This window comes from Amborella trichopoda, chromosome 1 (assembly GCF_054954075.1).
Source record: "Amborella trichopoda isolate Santa Cruz 75 chromosome 1, AtrichopodaSantaCruz75HAP2 v2.0, whole genome shotgun sequence".
NCBI lineage: Eukaryota > Viridiplantae > Streptophyta > Magnoliopsida > Amborellales > Amborellaceae > Amborella > Amborella trichopoda.
Window position 1 is genome coordinate 57,079,242 of NC_142336.1, and position 21,087 is coordinate 57,100,328.

A 21,087-nucleotide genomic window follows, 5' to 3' on the forward strand; every position below is an offset into this window, starting at 1 on the left:
GGTAAAAAATTGACATATATGTAATAACACAAACTATTTGATATATCGGTAATAATGCAAAGTATAATGGATTTTTATGTAATTTTTTTATATTTTTAAGTAAGCTTTCTTAATAATAATTAATCCTTTTTTTTTAGCAATTAACAACTATTTTGTTGACAATGCGCAATTGATTTGTTGCACGATATTAATTTGTTATAAACAATTACATAACAATAGGGTTAATTTGGATCACAATTAACTTCATTTGGATTAGACTATCACATCCAAAGATACGCTCTAGTTAGTATTACTCTATTAGTTGTTTAGTATGTATCTTGTGTTGTGCATTGTATTAATTAATGGACAAGCTTTTTATGATTGCCCTACACCATAAAACTTATCTATTTCCCCTTATCCAGGCGTTCATTCTGAATGGAGGGTTAAGATTGCCCCAATCACAATGTCACGTCTTTACACTATTTTATTTTTAATTATTTTTTTATAAACTATTTTGACACCAAAGTAAGTATGTCCAGTCCTCAATTAAACTCGCACTAGCAAAAAATATATGAAAAAAATCCAATAAAATAAAATGACCAAAATACTCCATTAAAGTTTCAAGGGGTATTTTGCTCATTATATTTTATCAAATTTTTATTTTAAATATTTTTTTATAGGTACGCCCCAATGAAAAGATGGCATGTACCAAATTTCATATTCATACAATTTGTATAAAAAAACTAAAAATAAAATACTTTGAGACATCGGATTTAAGATAAAATACTAAGTGGCTCTCTTGATCAAAATTTGACGGCTGGATGATAAGGGAAGCATAGATCTTTTATGTTGTAGGTGAAGTATATAAACATTTACTTTAATTAATTACTTAAAATCTCTAATGATTTATAACTATTTTTTGCTATTTTTGACTAAAAACATTTAATTTTCAGTAGTTTTTAGAATACAGTAAAAATAACTTCTTAGGAAGTTAAACTTGTATATAACTACCTATGTGTTTATCTCAAGCAATCTTGTGATGGACGTTGCCAACCAACAGATAATTCATTAATATTATTAATTTTATTCAGAAAACAATTATCAATGATAACCAATACATCCAAACAACCACTTAAGAGAGCTTACTAGTACAAAATTTGTCTTACAATTTGCTTGGTTAAACTTTATGCTATTGAGCAATGAAATCATAACAGATATGCGACCATTTACTTTTGCTTAGGAGAATGTCGTAAATTACCCTTGTCTATTAGATTTAAAATTAGGCAGTTGGTATTGTATTATTAATTGAGCTCAAAGTTTGAAAAAAAAATTTCAAACTTTGTGACATAACTTAGGTTTATTAGATTTATCGTCTAATGGGAGTCATTATGACCCCTTGCGCCAAAGGTGAATAATTTTGTAATGCTAGGTCCCTATTGCATATTTTTTATATTTATACTATACGATATTATTATGCCATACTTAAATGGTGGACACGTGTCACATAAATAAGAAGGGGCCTTATTGTTAGAGAGAATGTAGGATAGGTGATTTTAAAATAAAAAAATGTTAAAGTTCCATCTTTTAAAGGAGAAACAGAGAAAAGGAATACTGAACTCAAAAATAATTTCCATTTTTAGGGAGTTCAAGACTAGCCACATCAAGCTCCAATTTTTAAGATATATACAACCTCTATCTAGACTTCCCATTTTTAAGTAAGTTTAGGAAATTTTCCTTTTTGTAGGAACTCCTAAAAACAAAGGGTCCACATAGTAATTATCAGCATTTATGATATAAAAGTATTTATTATGTAGTATTATATATCATGTAAAAATATATAACATTTTTGTATTACGTTTGCACTATTTATGTTAATATTATGTAATATTATAACTTGACATAGTGTAATATGTATATCACAAAAATAGTATAATATGATATCTTAACACATATCACGATGAATGCAAATATTAGAATTACAAGGCACAAACGATATTAATTATTGTTTTTTACATTTGTGTATTACATTTTGTATCTAAAAAGCTTTATATTTTATTTCATTTAATAGCCCATGCTTTTCAAGTACGTGCAAAGCACGTGCTTCTAACTAGCGTTATTTGTGCAGCGTTTGCATGCTTTTTAATATAAAGAGATCATGATCACCTATAGTGTCTCACAAACTTTAATGAAGGGCGCCTTCGGCTTGATTTCACATTTGACATGCAAAGATAATTAATTATGGCATTTTCGAACCAAAAATAAATTATTCTATTATATGGCTTTTCATACATATCTCAAGTTCGATATCCAGGAAAAGATTATAGCCATGATGAGAATATGGATTCTGGCCTCTTCCCAAAGGCAATATAAAGTGTGACCACAGTAGATTGCGTTTAATGCCAATTTCATAGAAAATATATATTTATTTTGCTGAATACGAAATATTTTACCGGCCTTTTCAAGTGAAAAATTGGGGTGAATTCCAATTTCTATTTTCAATGTCAACGGCTATTGGAGACAATGTCAATAGCTAATACTCGAGTTTGTTTACCGAACCCTGGAATGGTTGATTACCTAACTCCATTAAGAAAGTGTGGATAAATGAAGGGGGTGATTTGCTGTGGTCACATGGGGTCGATCATGGCTTGCTCGGGTATATGTTGTTTTTATTTTCCTTTTTTTTACTTTTTTTTTTTTTTTTGGGCAAATATCACTTACAAGTAATTTTATTATAATAAATTCTTGCTTCAAATAAAATAAAACTAACAAATCTAAGATCTTAAAACATTGATGTTATTAAACCAATTTTTTTTAAACAAAAACAATCACCACAATTCTTATGTTTGATAATATAAATATAATATAATTAAATATGGCAATAAACAAAAAGATAGTGCCGGATATTACCTGAACCGTGCATATTACAGCCCATATTGAGTCACCACCATCCGAAGATACGAGATTAACGATCAACTTTTAGTATCAAATGAGAAAGCAAGTTTAGGTCAAAACCTTCCAATTGAACTTTTGACTTCCTCTTGATCACAAATCTCAAACTTAGGTATAACCCATAAAACTTAGTTTATGATCAATATATCATAACATAAGAGATATAATACCATCTAAGTGGGGCGTGCTCCTTAGATCTACTTTAGAGAGAGATATAGATGATCTAAGTGCGTGCCCCTTAGATCTACTTTAGAGAGAAATAGATGATATAAGTGGGGCGCGCCCCTTACCAAAATTCTAGAGAGATAAACCTTCTAGTTTGGGGATGCCCCTTAGGCTTACTAAAGAGAGAAAGAGAGAGATAATATTTAGAGAGATAAAGAAAGATTTTTTGTGTAGAGATTTATGGGCATGAGTCATCTATTTATAGTACAAAAATATGATTAATATTAAATAGGGTTTTCTATGGCTTGTCTCTTCTTGTGAGATTGGATATGCACTATTGATCTTGATGACTTATAGGGTGAGAGATTTTAGTCATTTATTTAACAGATGGGTCATCAATATCACATGGACAGTGCTACAACTTTTATCCCCTACTTCCTAGAAATCCATTCAAAGCTTCTTCAAGTCAAATGCTTTCTAAAACATCACCAAAATTTGGACGTCCATTCCTCTATTAAACTCGCACTAGCAAAAAATATAAAAAAATATATATTTTCAATAAAATAAAATAACCAAAATACCCTTGAATGTTTTAAGGGGTATTTTGGTCATTATATTTTATTGAAATTTTATTTTTAATATTTTTTAAAGGTGTGCCCCAACGAGAAAATGATACGTACCAAATTTCATATTCACACAATTTGTATAAAAAACATTAAAAATAATAAATTTTGAGATGTTGGATCTAAGATCAAACAATGAGTGACTCTCTTGATGAAAATTGGATGGTTGGATGGTAGGGGGAGGATAGAACTTTTTTGCTGTAGGGGAAGCATATAAACCTTTCCCTTTCTACAAATCCACTTACAGCTATAACTACTAACCTACAACAATAACTACTAATCAGCTAGCAGTTTCGTAACTTATTATACAAACTTACAAATAGAACCTGACTACATCACTTATTATGCAACAACATAAAAACTATTATGGTTTATAGAAATACACTTTAACAAATTTAACACTCACTCTTAAAGTGATTTTTTAGAAATGAGACCATGCATATATAATCATCTCCATCATTTACCAAAGTTGAAAATCCAGCCATTTGGCAGGCCAAAGATTATTATGAAGTACTAAGATTCTCAAACTTTACTAAGGATGGCTACCTAGCCCACCCTTGAATAGAAATAGCATAGGGAACGTACTCCCTCTTTAAATTACGAATATTCATTCGTGCTTCCGAAATGGGTTCCTCCGGATCAAGAAGCGAAATTTCCAAACAAAGATTATTGATCTTCGAGAATAATTGGGAAATAGAAATATCACCTCGAGTTGAGTTAGCCAACTCATTCTCCAACAATTGCAATCAAGCCACGCCTTTCTTATTGAATACCCCATCAAGAGCAATCCAAATATCACAAGCCGATTTGCAGTTCACAATATGATCAAATAGATTATGAGAAATAGATTTGTTCAAGATGGAATTAGCCTTTGCATTTGTTACCCTCCATTTTTTGATTGCGTCGATATTTTTTGATGTATGAGCATCTTTATCATTTCCACCGACAACTTCCCATAAGTCTTCACCGACAAGGTAAGACTCCATACATGACCTCCATATCATGTAGTTTGATTGGTTGCGCAACTCAATGCTTAAACCATTCATCATTCCACTTGAATTCATCTTAAGAATAAATTAATATTTTTTATCAAGAGAGTCAAGACAATATCACTGCCACCCTTGTGGCTCTGATACCATTTAGAGAAAGACGAATTCCACAATACCGAAACAATCCGCTTCTCAATTAGTGTGACAACGCCACACTAGCTCAATACTCACAAGCAAATAGAAAAAAGAAGAAGAACCAAGATGAAATGGAGGAAAAACTTCATTAAAAAAAAACATGGAGTACACAAAGGCATTACAATCTCAACAATCAAGATTAACCTTAACACATATGACCCAATGTTCCTACCACAAACCTATTTTTTAAATAGAGGTTTTTACAACTATATTTCCTACAATAACTAAACACTTACAACTATAACTACTAATATACAACAATAACTACTAACCATTTAGTAGTTTCATAATTTCTTATTACACAAACTTACACGTACAATCTCACTACATCACTCATAACAAAATAAAATAAAAACTATTATGGTTTCTAAAAAATACACTTTAACAAATTTAACATTGCCTACCATTGCCCTTGGGCTATGGTGACCCAATTCAAGCCTCACTCGGGCCATATTTTGTGGCCTAATCCTAGTTTTCCAGTGAAGGGTTGGCTAGGCCAAGCCAAGCCTCCTAGCCCATTGCCAGCCCAACACGAGTCACGAGTCTAACCAATTGGATTGTCTTATCCATACCAGGATAAAGCACAAAGCATCTAACTCTCTTAAAAATCAGTGTCATTCAACCTAGCATCCTTCGCGTCTGTCATAAAGAAGCAAATGTGCATTTATTGGATAATGGGCAGTGTACAGTAGAAACCAGTTGTTACAAGTGCTGTTCATTTTTTTTTCTTCTTTTCCTCGACTAACAATCTTGTTTCCGTTTATCGGAAATTGATTTTAAAGTATATACTTTTATTCAGTTGTTCAAAAAATCCAAAACTGGTACTCAACATGTGGAAAAAGAAACACAAGTTTTATCGATCACATGTGTGAGTTCCTGTCGTGGTTACCTTTTTCACAAAAATTGTCTACAAAAGCGAATTTTGTCGAACATCTATCTTACGTATTGACTACTGTATTGACATTATTTGGATTGCCTTCTGTCGATAGCCAAAAGTTTGTTGTTAAACGTGCCGTATATTTGTTTCCTTGGGTAATTTTCAAGCTTGGGCTAGTTTTTGGAGCTCAATTTTTTGGAGATGTGATGTCTAGAACATAATGATAGAGCCGAATGGCAGACCATGATCGTGTAGCTGACTCTAAAAAATTAGAAAAAGGCTATGATGATGACAATAACGAAGGTCTAGAACCTAGCGACCAAACTAAATATCAAATGAATAAATCTTTATCTTTAAAGTGCCTCAATAATGTCCCAAGATTAGTAAGAAATTGTCCAATTTGCGGAGAGCGAGATCGATGTGTTGGGGGAGCTCAAACTCCTTTTTTTTTTTAATTAAAATAATAATAGGGTGGTATTTAGGCTGCTCCTGAAAATCTAGATAAAAGAAATCCTCCCATGTAGCTCTCTTTCCCGAGTGAGAATAATTGATCATTAGGACTGGACGATTTTTGCTTTATTTAGCATGCATGAGCCATATTGGACTTTCATGAATCCCCAGGTATGGAGACTCGATCTACAAGTATGTGGAGATGTAACAATCAACATCATCATTATTTTAGTTTTTTTTTCAATTAATTGGGTTTGGCTACAAAAATCATGGTTTACTCAAAAATAAATAAATAAATGTCGCATGTTCATGTATGCCCCAACGGAACTAATTTCGACTAAGAAATAATTAAATAAAAAATATTGTATATAGCAAGAATTACCTTTCATGCACAAAACACGAAGTTGGATGTAAAAATAGACAGCTAGAACATATCGTTCCTCGGCATAATGACCGAGGAAAGCTTTTTGGTCTTTAAGCATTGGTAATGGTACTTCCCCAATCTCTTAAATTCACAAGCTTTATTATACCAGATGTAAATGGTGTTATCGTATACTTTCTCGAAATAAAAAGCATATTATTTTGTGCACACATATTGGTTTTCTTTATGCTTGACGCCTATCGGAGATGACAACACCTGGGTAATGATCATATATGTTTTTCTAACTGCAAATCCAAGGGAAGTATACGCACACCACATGTATGAAACGTTGCAGAAAACATTTGTATAGCCATGTTGCTTAGATATGATATGAATGTTTATACAGGCACCGTACGTACGGAGCATCACATCAAACATTTGTTTGAGAGCTTGTTACTCTAGCTTAGAAATTTAGAACGACAAAACATGTCTATATATTCATTAGTTTATGAAAATATATGTAGTGAAACAATTTGTTTTTGATACAAGAAGGTTACAATTATTATCGACACGTAGGTTTGAATTTGGGTGATTGAGGATATATCTTTGTTTAAAAACAAAGTTCAAAATGCACAGAGTGTTGAGACACACTTTCATCTATTCGAATTTTATATCCAATACCTAAAAGCAATTGTGACCTCATTGTATCCAAAATAAATGGTTTCATAATATACAATCATTTATTTTATAATTGATAGTGAATCGACAACATCCTCGTACTTATATCCAACACTTCGGGTGGGAGACACAATGTGACATTGTTAAACCCAAATGAAGCACTGATCTTTTATCTCCAAAATCAAATGAAGCCTTGATCTTCAATGTGAATTATAAATTGAAGATTTTACCTTATACTATTGACATAAATATGACGTACTACACATTATGCACCGTGGATGCATGTACGATACTTACGACACGTTCGATAACAAAGACTTTCAGCTTTAGAAGTCTGAAATTCCAAATTAGTGTGACAATTAAAGTATTACAAAAAATTGGCTCTAAAAGATTTCGGGTTCTATGAAACGAAATTAGGAACCTCCAACATCAAATGGAAGTTTGCTCATCCGTCTTTTTTAGTACATTTGTCTCTCGCATGTCCCCTATTATCTTCCATCTCTCTCTCATTCTGCAATCCTAGCCTCTCCCTTTTCTCACCGTTTGTCATCGCCACCGCCATCACCCTCTCATCTCTCTACTCACCATTGATTTCCTCTCTCTCCATCTCCTGCATGAATATTGCCATTCTCTCTTGACCTCATTCTTCTCTCTTTTCAAGCTCTCTCCCGGCAACGGAAGCCGCTACATTATCTTTTATCTCTCCCCACCATCGCCCTCTCTTCCCTCATCCCAAACCAAATACGCCGACTCTCTATTATCGAGCGTTGTCCTCTCTATCTATGAAGCTGTAAATCTTGATCTTTATGAAGCTTTATCAGATTAGTGAAGCTGTACATCCTGATATTTATGAAGTTTTATTAGATCAATGTAAAGTACGATATATGCATTCAGGAAATTTCAACTTCCAAACATTTCTCACGCAAGCATTTTAGAACTTTCAAATACCAAAATCTGAACTTTAGGTTGGGCACTGATTTTATGCAACGGTTGCACAGCAATATAATGCAACAACCTTCAAAAACCATATTTAGGTACTTTGTTTGATTCAAATTTTAAAATATACACTCTTTTCATTCTAATGAACAATCACAAAAAAGAAAAAATTAAAAAACGCAACTTCGAATGTATGTTTTTAGCCCAATTAACATAGATCGTCTATTTTGATAAGATGCTTAGATCGATGCCTTAGAAAGATTTTTTTATTTCTAAATTTTTTAAATGGCTTTATTATCATTAGATGAATAATATTAAAAAAAAATGTAATGATTTAAATTTGTAAAAGCTAAGATCTTGAAATTCACTAAATGAATGGTCTAAATTCGTTGTTAGAGGGATCTCATTTCGACCAAATCTAGAGTTCAAATCAAACTTTTTTTTTGGGATTGATTATTGAGATGAAGAGAGTATGTGTACAAAATTTTGAGTCACACAAATACCACAAACATGGTTTTCTGAAAGTGTGGTTGAATTTTACCAGGTAGATATCCGGTCTTAGTTTTGAACGATGGACGATGGAGATTAGCATTATCAGAAGAATGCCCATAGTTAAAAACTATGATTATCCACCATCATTCATACGGAACTGGCGGTGGATTTCCCCATGTATCATACACTATAAACCTGCGGAATATGGTACACTCCCCCATAGACCATAGTAGAACATACTCAACATGACTCTTTCGTCATTCAGAAAAAGCTGCGGCCTCGTATAGATATTTAAAGTAAAAGTTTGGGCCTTTTCGGTCATTTTTCCAGTACTAAATATCTACTTGCGAGACAGAACTCTAGGGTTTTTACTTCTTCACCCAAAAACCAGAGGTCCCGAGTTGTGTTGCAGAGAAGCCATGGTGAGCGGCATGGTTTATCTCTCCTCAAAACGTCCTAACTATCTCTCTAGCTCGACATAGTTCTCTTTCTCTCTATATCATTTTCCCTACTCGTGACCTTTTCTGCAACTCTTATATTTCAATCCTCCATTAATATTGCTCCATGCTTCTATGTTACACTAGGTATTTGAATTTTACCAGGTATTTATTTCGATATTTTTGTTGGATTTCTTAGGCTTCAGAGAAGAAGCTCACAAACCCAATGAGGGAGATCAAGGTCCAGAAGTTGGTACTGAACATTTCTGTTGGAGAGAGCGGAGATAGACTCACCAGGGCCGCTAAAGTAATCTCACTTTTCTGTACTTTATTTCTTTTGTTCTCTAGTAAATATTATGAGCTGTACTTTCGTAGTTTAGTATTTTATATGGATCTTGTAGTGTTCGGAAACTCAAATTTCATTGACATTGTTTGGTAAATAAACAAAAAAAAAAAGAAGTGTGCATTTATTCATTGAATCACTATTTGCTTGTAAATTATTCTGTAATATGGATCTGTTATTTATTGGCAATATGGGTTGACGAGAATTTTTGAAAATGATCATGGTCTTGATTTATATCTTTTGGAGTAGTGATTTGTTTCTTGTGCATGATAAAGTCTAGAAAAATGATAAATCATAGAAAATAGTTTGACAACAGAAAAAAAGATCGGGCTATTCTTCTTTGCATTGATTATGTTTTAAATGTGTCTTATATGATTTCACAATTGACATTTTCTAACATGTTGTATAAGATTGACATCTTTGTCTTGACTAGCAATTTTATTTCAGTTTGTTTTACCCATTTCCCCCCCAAAATAAAGGTTTTTTTTTCCTTATATGCTTTTTAACCAATCACTGTGTTTTTAGTATGTGCATGAAGTGTCTCGTTATATTGTGCATGAGGTGGGTGTTGTAACATTGTCTGAAATCAAGGTTGAAATGCAAAAGGATTATATAGTCATTTTAATATGGTAATTTTATGGTTTCAATCATTGGCCACAGTTATATCGGAAGCTCTATTTTAACTGCTCTGTTGAGTTGTTTTGTTTCATTAAGTTTTCAATCTTCAATAATTTAGTTGTTTTGCTCTCTTCTGCTATATGGGTTCTTGTTAGCATGGAATTTTCATTTCTAAGAACATATTCTCTCCTTTGGTGGGCTGCATGAGCTTAAGATCCTAGCAATAAATTAGATTAAGAGGTGGTTTATATGCTAGTAATATCAGTTCAATGCTTTTACCATTTATTTACAATGCAGAGTTTTTCAGATAGAAATTAATTGTTTACTGGATTGTATGACCTCATTTAGCTCATGTACTGCAAACTTCATCTTCACTGAAGCTGGCCTCATATGAGGCTGATGATCTTATTATATAAAGGAATGGGGAGACACAATGAGGGCCTATTGTTTGAGCACATCTGGATTTTTGCAGGAGAAAGAATCCCAATGGTTGACAAGTTGTGGTGCCTCGTCATTAGCCCCTTCTTTGTCATGATTTGATTGGTTTTTTCTCACTATTTTGATTGAACTATGAGAGAAGAACATCTTCATGGGAATTTATTGAACTGTGCTCTGATCCTTTTAACAATTTTTAGTTCTGGTCCATTTTGTCATGAAAATGAATCTCTTTTGGATAAGAGAATATGCTTTTTTTCAATCTATGTAAAATATAGGGCATAAAAAGGACTATGTTTCTCTAGAAAGCAACCCCTTTTATATAGTTTGGCAGGGGGGGACTATGCTCAATAACCATGTGAACCATGGAACTTAAAAAAAAAAGTGATGTAAACCACCAATTAAATAGACAGAATAGTTTCTACATGTCCTTACACTGCTTTATTTCCTTTCCTAAGGGTGTGGCCCTAGAAAGAATCAGAAAATGGGGGAAATGAAGGGTTTTCTCTTAAAACGGGCGTGGGACCCCAATTCCTTGATTCCTCGTAGTGATGGGACATGTTTGCTAGAGAGAAAATGTGGCGTGTGAGGCCCAATGGATAAAAAAAATGTAAGGGGAGTGTAGTAGTTAATAGAGCGGTTCTCTTGAGCCCAAAATTGCCCGCTCTTGACAATATCGTGGTGGGGTCTGCCAGCAAACCACTTTAGAGACTGGAGATAGCCTTTGTTGTTAAGATCTTATTCTTTGGTAACCCCAATTCCTTGATTCGTCGTAGTGGGGCATGGGACATGTTTGCTAGAGAGAAAATGTGGCGTGTGAGGCCCAATGGATAAAAAAAATGTAAGAGGAGTGTAGTAGTTAATAGAGCGGTTCTCTTGAGCCCAAAATTGCCCGCTCTTGACAATATCGTGGTGGGGTCTGCCAGCAAACCACTTTAGAGACTGGAGATAGCCTTTGTTGTTAAGATCTTATTCTTTGGTAACAGATTTTGTTGGGGCCTTGTTTTGCGTGGTGCAATGTATCACCTAGGTGGTCAACGATAATCTTCTTCTTTCTAGAATTCCCTTGGGAAAGGATTCATAGATTCCAAAGCAATCACCCTTCCTACCGATCTACCATTGGATTTTTGGGTGGGGAGGGGTGAGGCACAGATTGTCCAAGTAGATTGGTCACCCAATTTAAAAATGATACTTATAAAATAGGGAAAATATCCTCTTATCCCCTATTTTCAACTTCTATATCTCATGAGATCCAAGAATTGAAAATATTATTTGTAAGCAAAATGTCTCAATCTTTTCCATCTTACAACCCCTTAAACTCATTTGACCATGTATTATTGACCTCAACAACTTATGAAATGACTCCCGTCCCTCAAAACCTAACCTCCATCTGACCCGTTAACCTACGCCCTCTCTCTCTCTCTCTCTCTCTCTAAACCCGTTAACCTACATCCTCCATTTATCTCTCTATCGGATAACCAATTTAATGGCTCAATCCCAAAAGAAATCGGCAAACTAAGACAAATTTTTGGGACTTTAAATCTCTCCTACAGTAGATTTTCAGGTAGAATCCCTGAAACTTTAGGAAATCTCCCCATTTTTGTTGGGCTGGATCTGACCCACAATGACCTGAGTGGCTGAATTCCGCCTTTGGAAACTTGGTAAACCAAGGACCAACTACTTTTTCCGGGAACCGTAAATAAGCCATGTGAAGTTTTAGAGGTCGCGATTTTGGTCGGAAATTTGGTGCTGATTTTGGCTGGAAATTTCAGAGTTCCCTTTAAATAAGCCAGAAAAGGTGACACCAAAGCGAAGGCAAGGCCCAATGGTGCTGATTTTGGCCGGAAATTTAGCTGGAGCCATTGCTCTCGTCATCTTGGCAGCGTTTTTTTGCCGTAAAAGTAGAGGGGGTTGCTGGAAAAGTGAGAAGGGGGGAGAAAGCGGGGGCTAAGGGTTATGGATGAAGGGGTTGTGTATGGTTTGGAGAGGGAAAACGGGGGTTTGTGTATAGAGTGGTGGTGGCGGGACGGGGTGACGCTCGCGGTTCGAGAGTGGCGGATGGTGGTGGCTAAGTTTAGAGAGAGTGAGGGAGAGACTAAGTGCTCGCGGTTCAAAGAGTGGCGGATGGTGGTGCTAAGTTTAGAGAGAGGGAGAGATTGAGTTTAGAGAGAGAGGGCATAGGTTAGAAGTTAGGTTTTGAGGGAAGGGAGTCATTTCATAAATTGTTGAGGTCAATAATACATGGTCAAATGGGTTTAGGGGGTTGTAAGATAGAAAAGATGGAGACTTTTTGCTTACAAGTAATATTTTCAATTCTTGGGTCTCATGAGATATATAAGTTAAAAATAGGGGATAAGGGGATATTTTCCTTATAAAATAAACCTTGTCAATTTTTGGCTCATAATTTTAGGTTCCTTTTTCTTTTTCTCCTTAGTCTCTAGATGGGTGAGGTCAGTCTTCTCCGTCTTTGTTTGAACAAGCCAGGTGCCTGCCTTGTCCTTTGTCTGGCTCGCCCACTTATGCGCTAGCCCACCCTCTTTATCTCTCCTTCATGTTCTTTTTTCTCAGGGAACCTTCCTCAACCTTGTTTTCTCTATCTCTTTAAGGATTTTTCCATTATCTTTATTATTACCGACATTTTTCCTTGCTTCTTTATGCTCCGGGAGCCATTTATCTCCCATGTTTTGTCTTGAAAAATGACTGTCGCCAGCCTCAACTCATTCATTTGGTGCACTTATTTACATCTCTCATTCAGAAGGATTTATACCAGATGCTCATAAACTGCATGGAGAAGAAATTACTATTCCTTTATCTCTCGGCCCTATATTTTCCAAGGTCCAAATTCTCCATTTCTACACACAACTATCGCTCCACCTTTCTATCCTTCTCTACTCCTTACGCACTGCTCATCTATGCTCATCTCTGAATTTTCTTCGCCATTTATTTATTCGTATCTCATAAGAAACCATTGCAAGTTGTCTTTAATTCTAATGTCCTGCAACTCAAAGTTTGATTTGTAAAATGGGGTGCCTTTCATTTCTTCTTTCCCTATTTAGACATGGAGGGACCTGTATTATCATTCTCTTATATATCCCATGATTTTATGTCCTATGGTTTCTCGAACAAAACAATTTATGGTAAGGAGATAGATAAAGCCCTTGCATTTGTGGTGGATCTTCTAAGGTTATGGATCTTCTAGGGTTATGAGGTTATGTTCGAAGAGAATTGGGTGATAGAGGGAGAAGAGGTGCCCCATCAGAATATCTAGATTTTCCATTCTTATCAAGGTCCCAAGTTTTTTTTTTTTTTTAAAGGAAAATGATTGAGTTATTAGGGTACTAGGCTGCTTGGTTGCCCATCTTGGCCCCTCCCATCTAATGGGTGGGATGGGTCTGGATAGCGCTTAACCCTACTTATGGCGTGCATTGGATCCTTTCTCAATTGCATTTCTCTTTCTGATTTTTCCAATTTTCGGTATCTTGACCTCTCTATAGTTGTTCCATGTATTCTGTCATTTATAGTTTTTTGTTATTTGGTTGTATGATCTTCTACTATTTGATGGCAAAGGGTTAGAGAGCAAGAAAGTAAGAGATGGGTTGCGCCTTTTTGACCTATGGGAGAAATTGGGGGAGAGTTGAGGAATTGGAACAAACAACAATAGATAAACTAAATAAGAGAGAGCAATTAAGAGAGAGCGCATGTGGGAGTAAGAGAATATGAAAGATTCCTTGGAGGGGGTAGGAACAATTGACATGCTTGCTGTTTTCAATCCATCCTTCTTTCTCAGTTTCCTCCTCCATCCTCCATGGCGCCTTGTTTTTCATTTTTTCTTTCATTCTCTTGCGCACTCTCTCTTCAAATGCAACTCTTACTCTCTATGGGCAAAAATACTTTCACCCCTCTATATTTCTTCTCTCCAAATGAGTTTTCCTCAGTAGCACAAAGTCACATATCAAATGACAAAAAAGACTACGAAGAGAAAGATTGTTCAAATCTATGGTTGGAAATGTCTTGGAGCAACTTCGCTTGAGTTGTGAAGGGGCATTTTGAATGCATTCAAAATTTTTGAAGTGTGGGTCTGAGGATTCTAACATGAGCAATGGTGATTAGCATATATGCACACTAACCAATAAGGATCCACCTCTCTAGTTGTATGCTATTTTTTAAAATGTATAATAGATATGATGTTCCATACATATATGCATAACACTTGATTTATCTATCTTTGTCTCTCTATTTGGATGCTCAATCAATATTACACATCGCTAGCTCTCTCTTTCTTTTTTTCTAATCCACAAAGCTCTCTAAACGCCCCCAACAAACAAACAAAAAAAAAAAACTATAAGAACTTGGCTCTCTTTCTCTTTACACAAAGTGAACCCTACTAGTAAGTCACTTTCTACACGAAGCCATTTTTGCTATCCCCTCCCCCCAACCAAAAAAAAAAACCCCACCCACCCGCAAGTCTAACCCATAAATCGGCCATTCCAGGCTTGTGTTTGGTACTTTGCATCTATAGAGAAACAACTGATGGATAGAAATACTTGGTTTTCTTCTAGGTGTGGTAGTGAGATTGGGTTTTATGTGTGAGAGAGAGAGAGAGAGAGAGAGAGAGAGAGAGAGAGAGAGAGAGTATAACTCATATATGTATGGAATATTATATGTATTACGTAATTTACAAGTAAAAACAATATGCAACTAACATGGGGGGGGGGGGGGGAGGGGACTTAATAGTTAGTGTGTATGCATGCTAGTGACCATTACTCATGTTCGAATTACATCTAACCCAATTTTAAAATGCCAAAAAAAACTGTCTCACTAGGTTGTGCAATAGTGCTGGACTTGGTCCACTTATCTATCATTGGGGCTGGGACTTTAGGGTCATGTTTTGGGCCCTCGACAACAAGGGATTGGTAATTTGGAAGCAGAGGATTATCCTTGGTCACCCAGGCAGGTTTTCTTAGGTGGTAAAATGCGTCATGCCACCAAGGGATGATATTTAAAGTCCTACTACTGTTGCTGTCTTTTGAATTGTCTTCAGTGGACCCTGGTGGCATGTTTGTTGATGGGGGCATTTATGGGTATGAGAAAAGTGTTCTTTTAAATTACAATCTTCCCCTAAAGTCTGGGTTCTTGTGAGGCCCATGCTGTATATTCTATCTCTAGAAGATGGTGTTCGCACTCCCTTTTCTGTCCCTTAGGAGCCCACTTTCCGTCTTGAGAAGATGGGGGCAACACCCCACTTTTTCGCTTTGCGGTGTCATGCTTTGTCCCCACATTCTTTCCAGACAATTAGGTGTCCCTGCCCCAAAAGAAAGAGTTCCTTTTCTCTCCTCAATTCTATTGCTTTGTGGGGTCCTTGTGCCTTTTAAGAAGAGAGTGGGTCGCCTTCTGAGGCCATGTGTGGATCATTCCCCTCCTAGTTGGGATGTCCTTATAACTATGAAGCATTTTCATCCTATGATCCTTAAAGGGCTACATAATGGGGGATACTTCTTTGTAAGCATAGAGCATTCTCCTTCTATCAACCTTATGAGACATTATAAATGAGGTGCATTCTTTAGGCCTATCCCCTACAAGTGAAGAGAGGGAATTATGTACATTGTCTTGATAAGGGCTATTTCTTATGGATCCATCAAAATCATGAGAGTGAAAATGGTCACTTCACAATAATAAGAAGACGAAAGGTATAGTGTCCACATCATGTAGACACTTGAAGAGTACTTAGGAACCCTTTCAAAGATCCAAGTGAATCTTGGCCAATCCTAGGGCCTGAGATTAATGTGGTTTTTTATTTTCATTTATGAATTCAATTCATGTGAAAGTAATCGGGTATGTCCATACATGCATATTTGTAAGGCGCACTCAATAAAGGAAAAACATGGAAGTAATTCAAATAAGAAATTGATCGAAATACCCGTGAAACATTTAGGGGTACCCTTGACAAATTTTTAATTGATGTATTTTACTTCATTGCTTATTGGGTCCATGCTATAAAGATGTAGGAATGCCTTAATTTTTACGTACAAATAATTTGTAAAAAATAAAAAAGCAAAACAAATTTTTGGCCCTCGGACCCGTTCAATCTGAGCCGTCAAGTGGTGCTTGTGCACTCATAAACGCTATACCATCTCTAAAATAAATGATCGATAAGGAAACACCAAATCTCAAAAAAGGGCACATTGACAACCAAGGGGTGCCCATCCACCTGTGAGTGGCCACTTAACTACTGGGAGCCTGTTGTCTATTCCCCTTCTTTAAAATGGGGGTCTCACCCTTATTCGAGGTTAATTTTTGATAAGTGCGTGGAGTACATATCAGAGAGAGAAAGGAAGGAGAAGAGAGACGTCGTGAGAGAGGAGTGTTAGAGGGGGGGAGGAGCTTTAACTTTAAAGCTCCATTGAAAGAAAAGATCGAGTTGAAGCTTTGCAAGTTCACTGATTTCAAGGGGTGGCGATATACGTGAAGCGCTTTCGATCTCGGCAAGAGAAGCTTGCTTGGAAAAAGTGGTGCCCTGGGACTCCCGACAGGACGTGAGGAATACTATATGAGGGATTTGTTATCAATAAGATGACTGTATGCAGATAGTAAAGTTGTTGTTTCTTGTGAATCTTTCCAACCCATGGAGATTGTCACCAAGGGTGGCAATGGGCCTGGAAAGGACCTATCTGGACCTGGCCAATGGGGCAATGGCCTAGGCCCGGGTCAGCCCGACCTTGTTTTTTTGTTGGGCCAGGTGAAAGGGCTTGTACCAGGCCCGGCCTGGTCGTCCTGCCCTTGGGACAAAATTTGTGGACCAGGCGATATTCAGGTAGGGATGGGCTGGGCTGGCCCTTCTCGTCTATCTATTTCTCGCTGCTCTTCTTTTTCTACCTCTTTTCCATCTTATCTTTTTTGCACCTTTCCGTTGTCTCTTTTGGTTTCTAGTCCTTAGAAAAGCCTCTTCAATAGAGCTGGCTATTGATGGTTTTCCCTCACATGGAGATATAATTGATGGTTGAATCCTCTGATCCAGCTGGAAACAGTTCTGCAGCAGTACAACTTCACTGCCCTATATAACAGAAGATGCTCCTTTTCGTGGAACAAATTAGTTTTAATTTCTTAGTTGTTCTGCAGAATCTGCTCTTGGACCTGGGATAAAAAATTTATCGCAAGCAAAAAATAATGGTGAAAACAACATAAAAATTGACTATTACTTGCAAAAACTGATTGAGGTCTAGATGTCCTTTTTTCATGTTGTGAGATTGTGAGTTCCACTAGTGAATTGCAATCCTTAAAACTTAAAGAATGCATGCCCCATTTCTATGAGTCTCTTCCAAAGTGATTTAATTTTACAGCCTGGATATGGTTTGCCAAAATGGGTTTTGATTCTCTGAGTATTGATTGTATTGGCTTTGATCAGGCTGTCTCTCAAGTTTAAGTTTTAAATATTTCATTTCAGGCTTGTTGAGAATATAATTAATTCAGAGGTGCAAATACTTTCATGAATTAGTTTGGTTTTCTTTCAGATATTAAAAGAGTAAAAAAGGGAAATTTCTGAGATTACCTAAGACAAAGTTCTAACAAAATGGATGATTTTTTTTCTATAAAAATGTAAGAATCTATTCATTTTAAGTACATTATTAATCACTTATTTATGGGCATTTGCTAGAGGAAAAAGTTTATATAAGGTGCCAACCTTGTACTGTAGAAAGTAAGTACACCTAAAAAACCCACCGGAAAAAGCTGTTCTGACTCTTGAAACCCTTCGATTGATCATCTTGACCTCGATTCATGAATATGAAAAAAAAGGATTTATTGTCCTCAAATTGCTCATCTTCTAATATATTATCTGGACCGTCCATTTTCTAGATTTTTAAGTGTTTATAGATATGTTTGATCCTCACCATTTTTGGATCTTTATATTTCACAACTAGGGAATTTTCATGCCATCGCAAGGCTTTCCAGCACCAAAACTGCATCTTTCAGTATTGTCTTGTGCTGCGCCTGACTTCAATACTATAATGTTGGCACCTTATGCAAACCTCACCCTTTACACATTTATTATCAAACAGTAAAAGTCATTTACCAAACCTTGTTGCAAGAGCCTATTTTGGTGAGCATGATTGTATCATTACCATTGGCAAATATTCAGTGACATGCTTTTGTATTCTATAGACTGATTTTTGTTTATTTAGCTGGTTCTAAGAAGAAAAATGGTTTATTGTAATCCGCTGCGTATATTATTATGTCAATTTATTAAATAGTAAAGCTGAGTTCCAACATCAAAAGACTTCAAACCCTAAAGTTTGATGATGCATTTTGGAGTTGAAATGGCTTCAAAAGTTGAGTTTTGTTGCTAGATTCAGGCAGGAGGATTTGACTAATTTAATGATTTGAAGATGGCATAAAGACTTATATCAGAAAGTATTAGAAGTATTATGCTAAGTCGCCTTGACAACACCTACACTTTGTGAAAATGCATGTCGATAGCAAGTTAAATATTATGGATTTTCGACTTGAGAATACCATGGATAGGGGTAGCCACTGGAAGTTTCCAAGAATTGATAGTTTCTTCCTTTGGGTCCCCTACTGGATTTGACCTTCGTGTTAATTTATTGTGGTAAAAATAAGAGGACCAGACTTGCATTCATGAAATCTATAATGTCAAAGTTTTCGAAAGTGCATCTCTGGTGCTGCACTTGTCCATACCTTAATTAATTCTGTGCGCATCCCCCACTATACTTTGCTCTTTTATGAGGAGAAATACTGATCATGGTTCAAGGTTTTGCAGTCGGTCATTTGGATAGGATGCGAGTAGTCATTGTTTTTTCTTATCTAAAGAATTCTTTATCATCTAAAGAATTACTGAATACTGATTGAACACAATGACATGCATAGGAATATGAGAGGTATTGGTCTTTTTTTTTTGGGCTTCTTCTGGTTAGTTAACATGATTCAAGGCTCTCCTTTTTGTCTAAATCTCAGATTATCATTGTAAGATGTTGTCATCTTTGTTTAGCATTGCGATTGTTTAACTGTGCCAGATTAAATTCTATTTTTGATAGGTCTTGGAACAGTTGAGTGGGCAGACTCCAGTGTTCTCGAAGGGTACGCTTTGCTATTTAAGTCGAAGTTGTAGCCAATGCTTTTTTGGTTGGAAAGAATTTTGTATGATTTGATCTTTTTCGTGTTGCAGCAAGGTACACTGTTAGATCTTTCGGGATCAGGCGTAATGAGAAGATTGCTTGCTATGTCACTGTTAGGGGCGAGAAAGCCATGCAGCTTTTGGAGAGCGGGTTGAAAGTGAAGGAGTATGAATTGTTGAGGAGGAATTTCAGTGACACTGGCTGCTTTGGCTTTGGTATCCAAGAGCATATCGATCTTGGAATCAAGTAATATTTTCTTTCCTATCGGCTTTTGGTGATCCCTTCCCTTTCCTTGTTTATGTACAACTTTTCTTTTTATTGCTTGGAAATGAATTGATCAGTCTCTACCAAGTATATGGAATCACACCTCTATTCCTCTCTTCCCTTTGAAACAATTTATATCATGGGGCTTTGCATCCATGGAAACTGTATGGTCAAAGAGGTATTTTCCTCAGATTGTGGAAGCCTATATGCTTCAAATTCTGGAAAATCCTAGAGTTTTTTTACTGAAAAGTGGCTGTGATTTTTTACGAAGTCCCGACCAGCCTGTTTGGTGTTAAATCTCTGATGGTTTCAGTAACTTCCAACTTTGTTATGATAGTTGTATTCACTTTTCTTAGTCATCCTATTCATACATCCGACCTTTTATATTTTTCCTGTTCCCTGGGTTCAGTTCTCTTCCAAAACTTGGCTGGAATTCACCTAAAATTTGCGTTATTTTTTGAGTTGAAATGAACTTCCCCTTGGTGCAATGCCGTCTAAAGCGGCATGCTACGTTTCAGAACTACAAGAGTGAAAAGCACAAAGAACTATTGGGGATCTATTGAGCTTTGTGAGGATGAGGTGTCCTCTGCTTTTTCAGTGATTGATAGTTAATCGATTAAATGGTTTTTTGGACAGGTATGACCCATCTACTGGCATCTATGGTATGGACTTTTACGTGGTCCTAGAAAGGCCCGGTTATCGTGTGGGCCGTCGCCGTAGGTGCAAGTCGCGAGTTGGCATACAACACAGGGTCACAAAGGACGATGCCATGAAATGGTTCCAAGTCAAGTATGAGGGTGTTATCCTGAACAAGTCCCAAAATATTGGTGCTTCCTAGGCGTTTTGCAGCAACAATCTTCCTTTTTGTAGCAACATTCTCTTCCTTATTGTTAAGATTTGTTTCTGTAATTCGAGTTCAGTTTACTGTTCTTTGCGGATTGTGATTACAACCCTTTTTTTTTTTGTTTTTCTTTGACAAGGTTTTTTTGAGCCGTGGTGGAGAACTATGTGATATGATGAATGCTAGTTTGATTTGCTTTGGTCTCTCTGTCTCTCTCTCTTGCACACTTGCGAGCGCGCGCACACATGCAGATGTGCATTCTAGACTATTAAATTTATGTTTTATAATTGCTTGTATTTACTTTTGGAAAAGGTTTTTATGTTCCCC

General features: G+C 36.1%; 1 protein-coding gene across 1 annotated transcript; it reads left to right on the forward strand.

Annotated features, from left to right (window-relative positions):
* The first annotated feature begins 9,054 nt into the window (after positions 1-9,054).
* LOC18440764 (large ribosomal subunit protein uL5) lies at positions 9,055-20,963 on the forward strand. The gene is made up of 5 exons (XM_006850902.4): positions 9,055-9,116; positions 9,331-9,438; positions 19,575-19,617; positions 19,706-19,901; positions 20,556-20,963. The coding sequence occupies exons 1-5, from the start codon at positions 9,114-9,116 to the stop codon at positions 20,755-20,757; spliced, it is 552 nt and encodes a 183-aa protein (XP_006850965.1). The 5' UTR covers positions 9,055-9,113; the 3' UTR covers positions 20,758-20,963.
* The last annotated feature ends 124 nt before the right edge of the window (positions 20,964-21,087 follow it).

Bases quoted from the DNA above. Each gene is read 5' to 3' on its own strand.
- LOC18440764 (XM_006850902.4), top strand. The intron at 9,439-19,574 runs GTAATCTCACTT...TATTTTTGATAG, and splicing joins GACTCACCAGGGCCGCTAAA to GTCTTGGAACAGTTGAGTGG. The intron at 19,902-20,555 runs GTAATATTTTCT...TTTTTTGGACAG, and splicing joins CATATCGATCTTGGAATCAA to GTATGACCCATCTACTGGCA.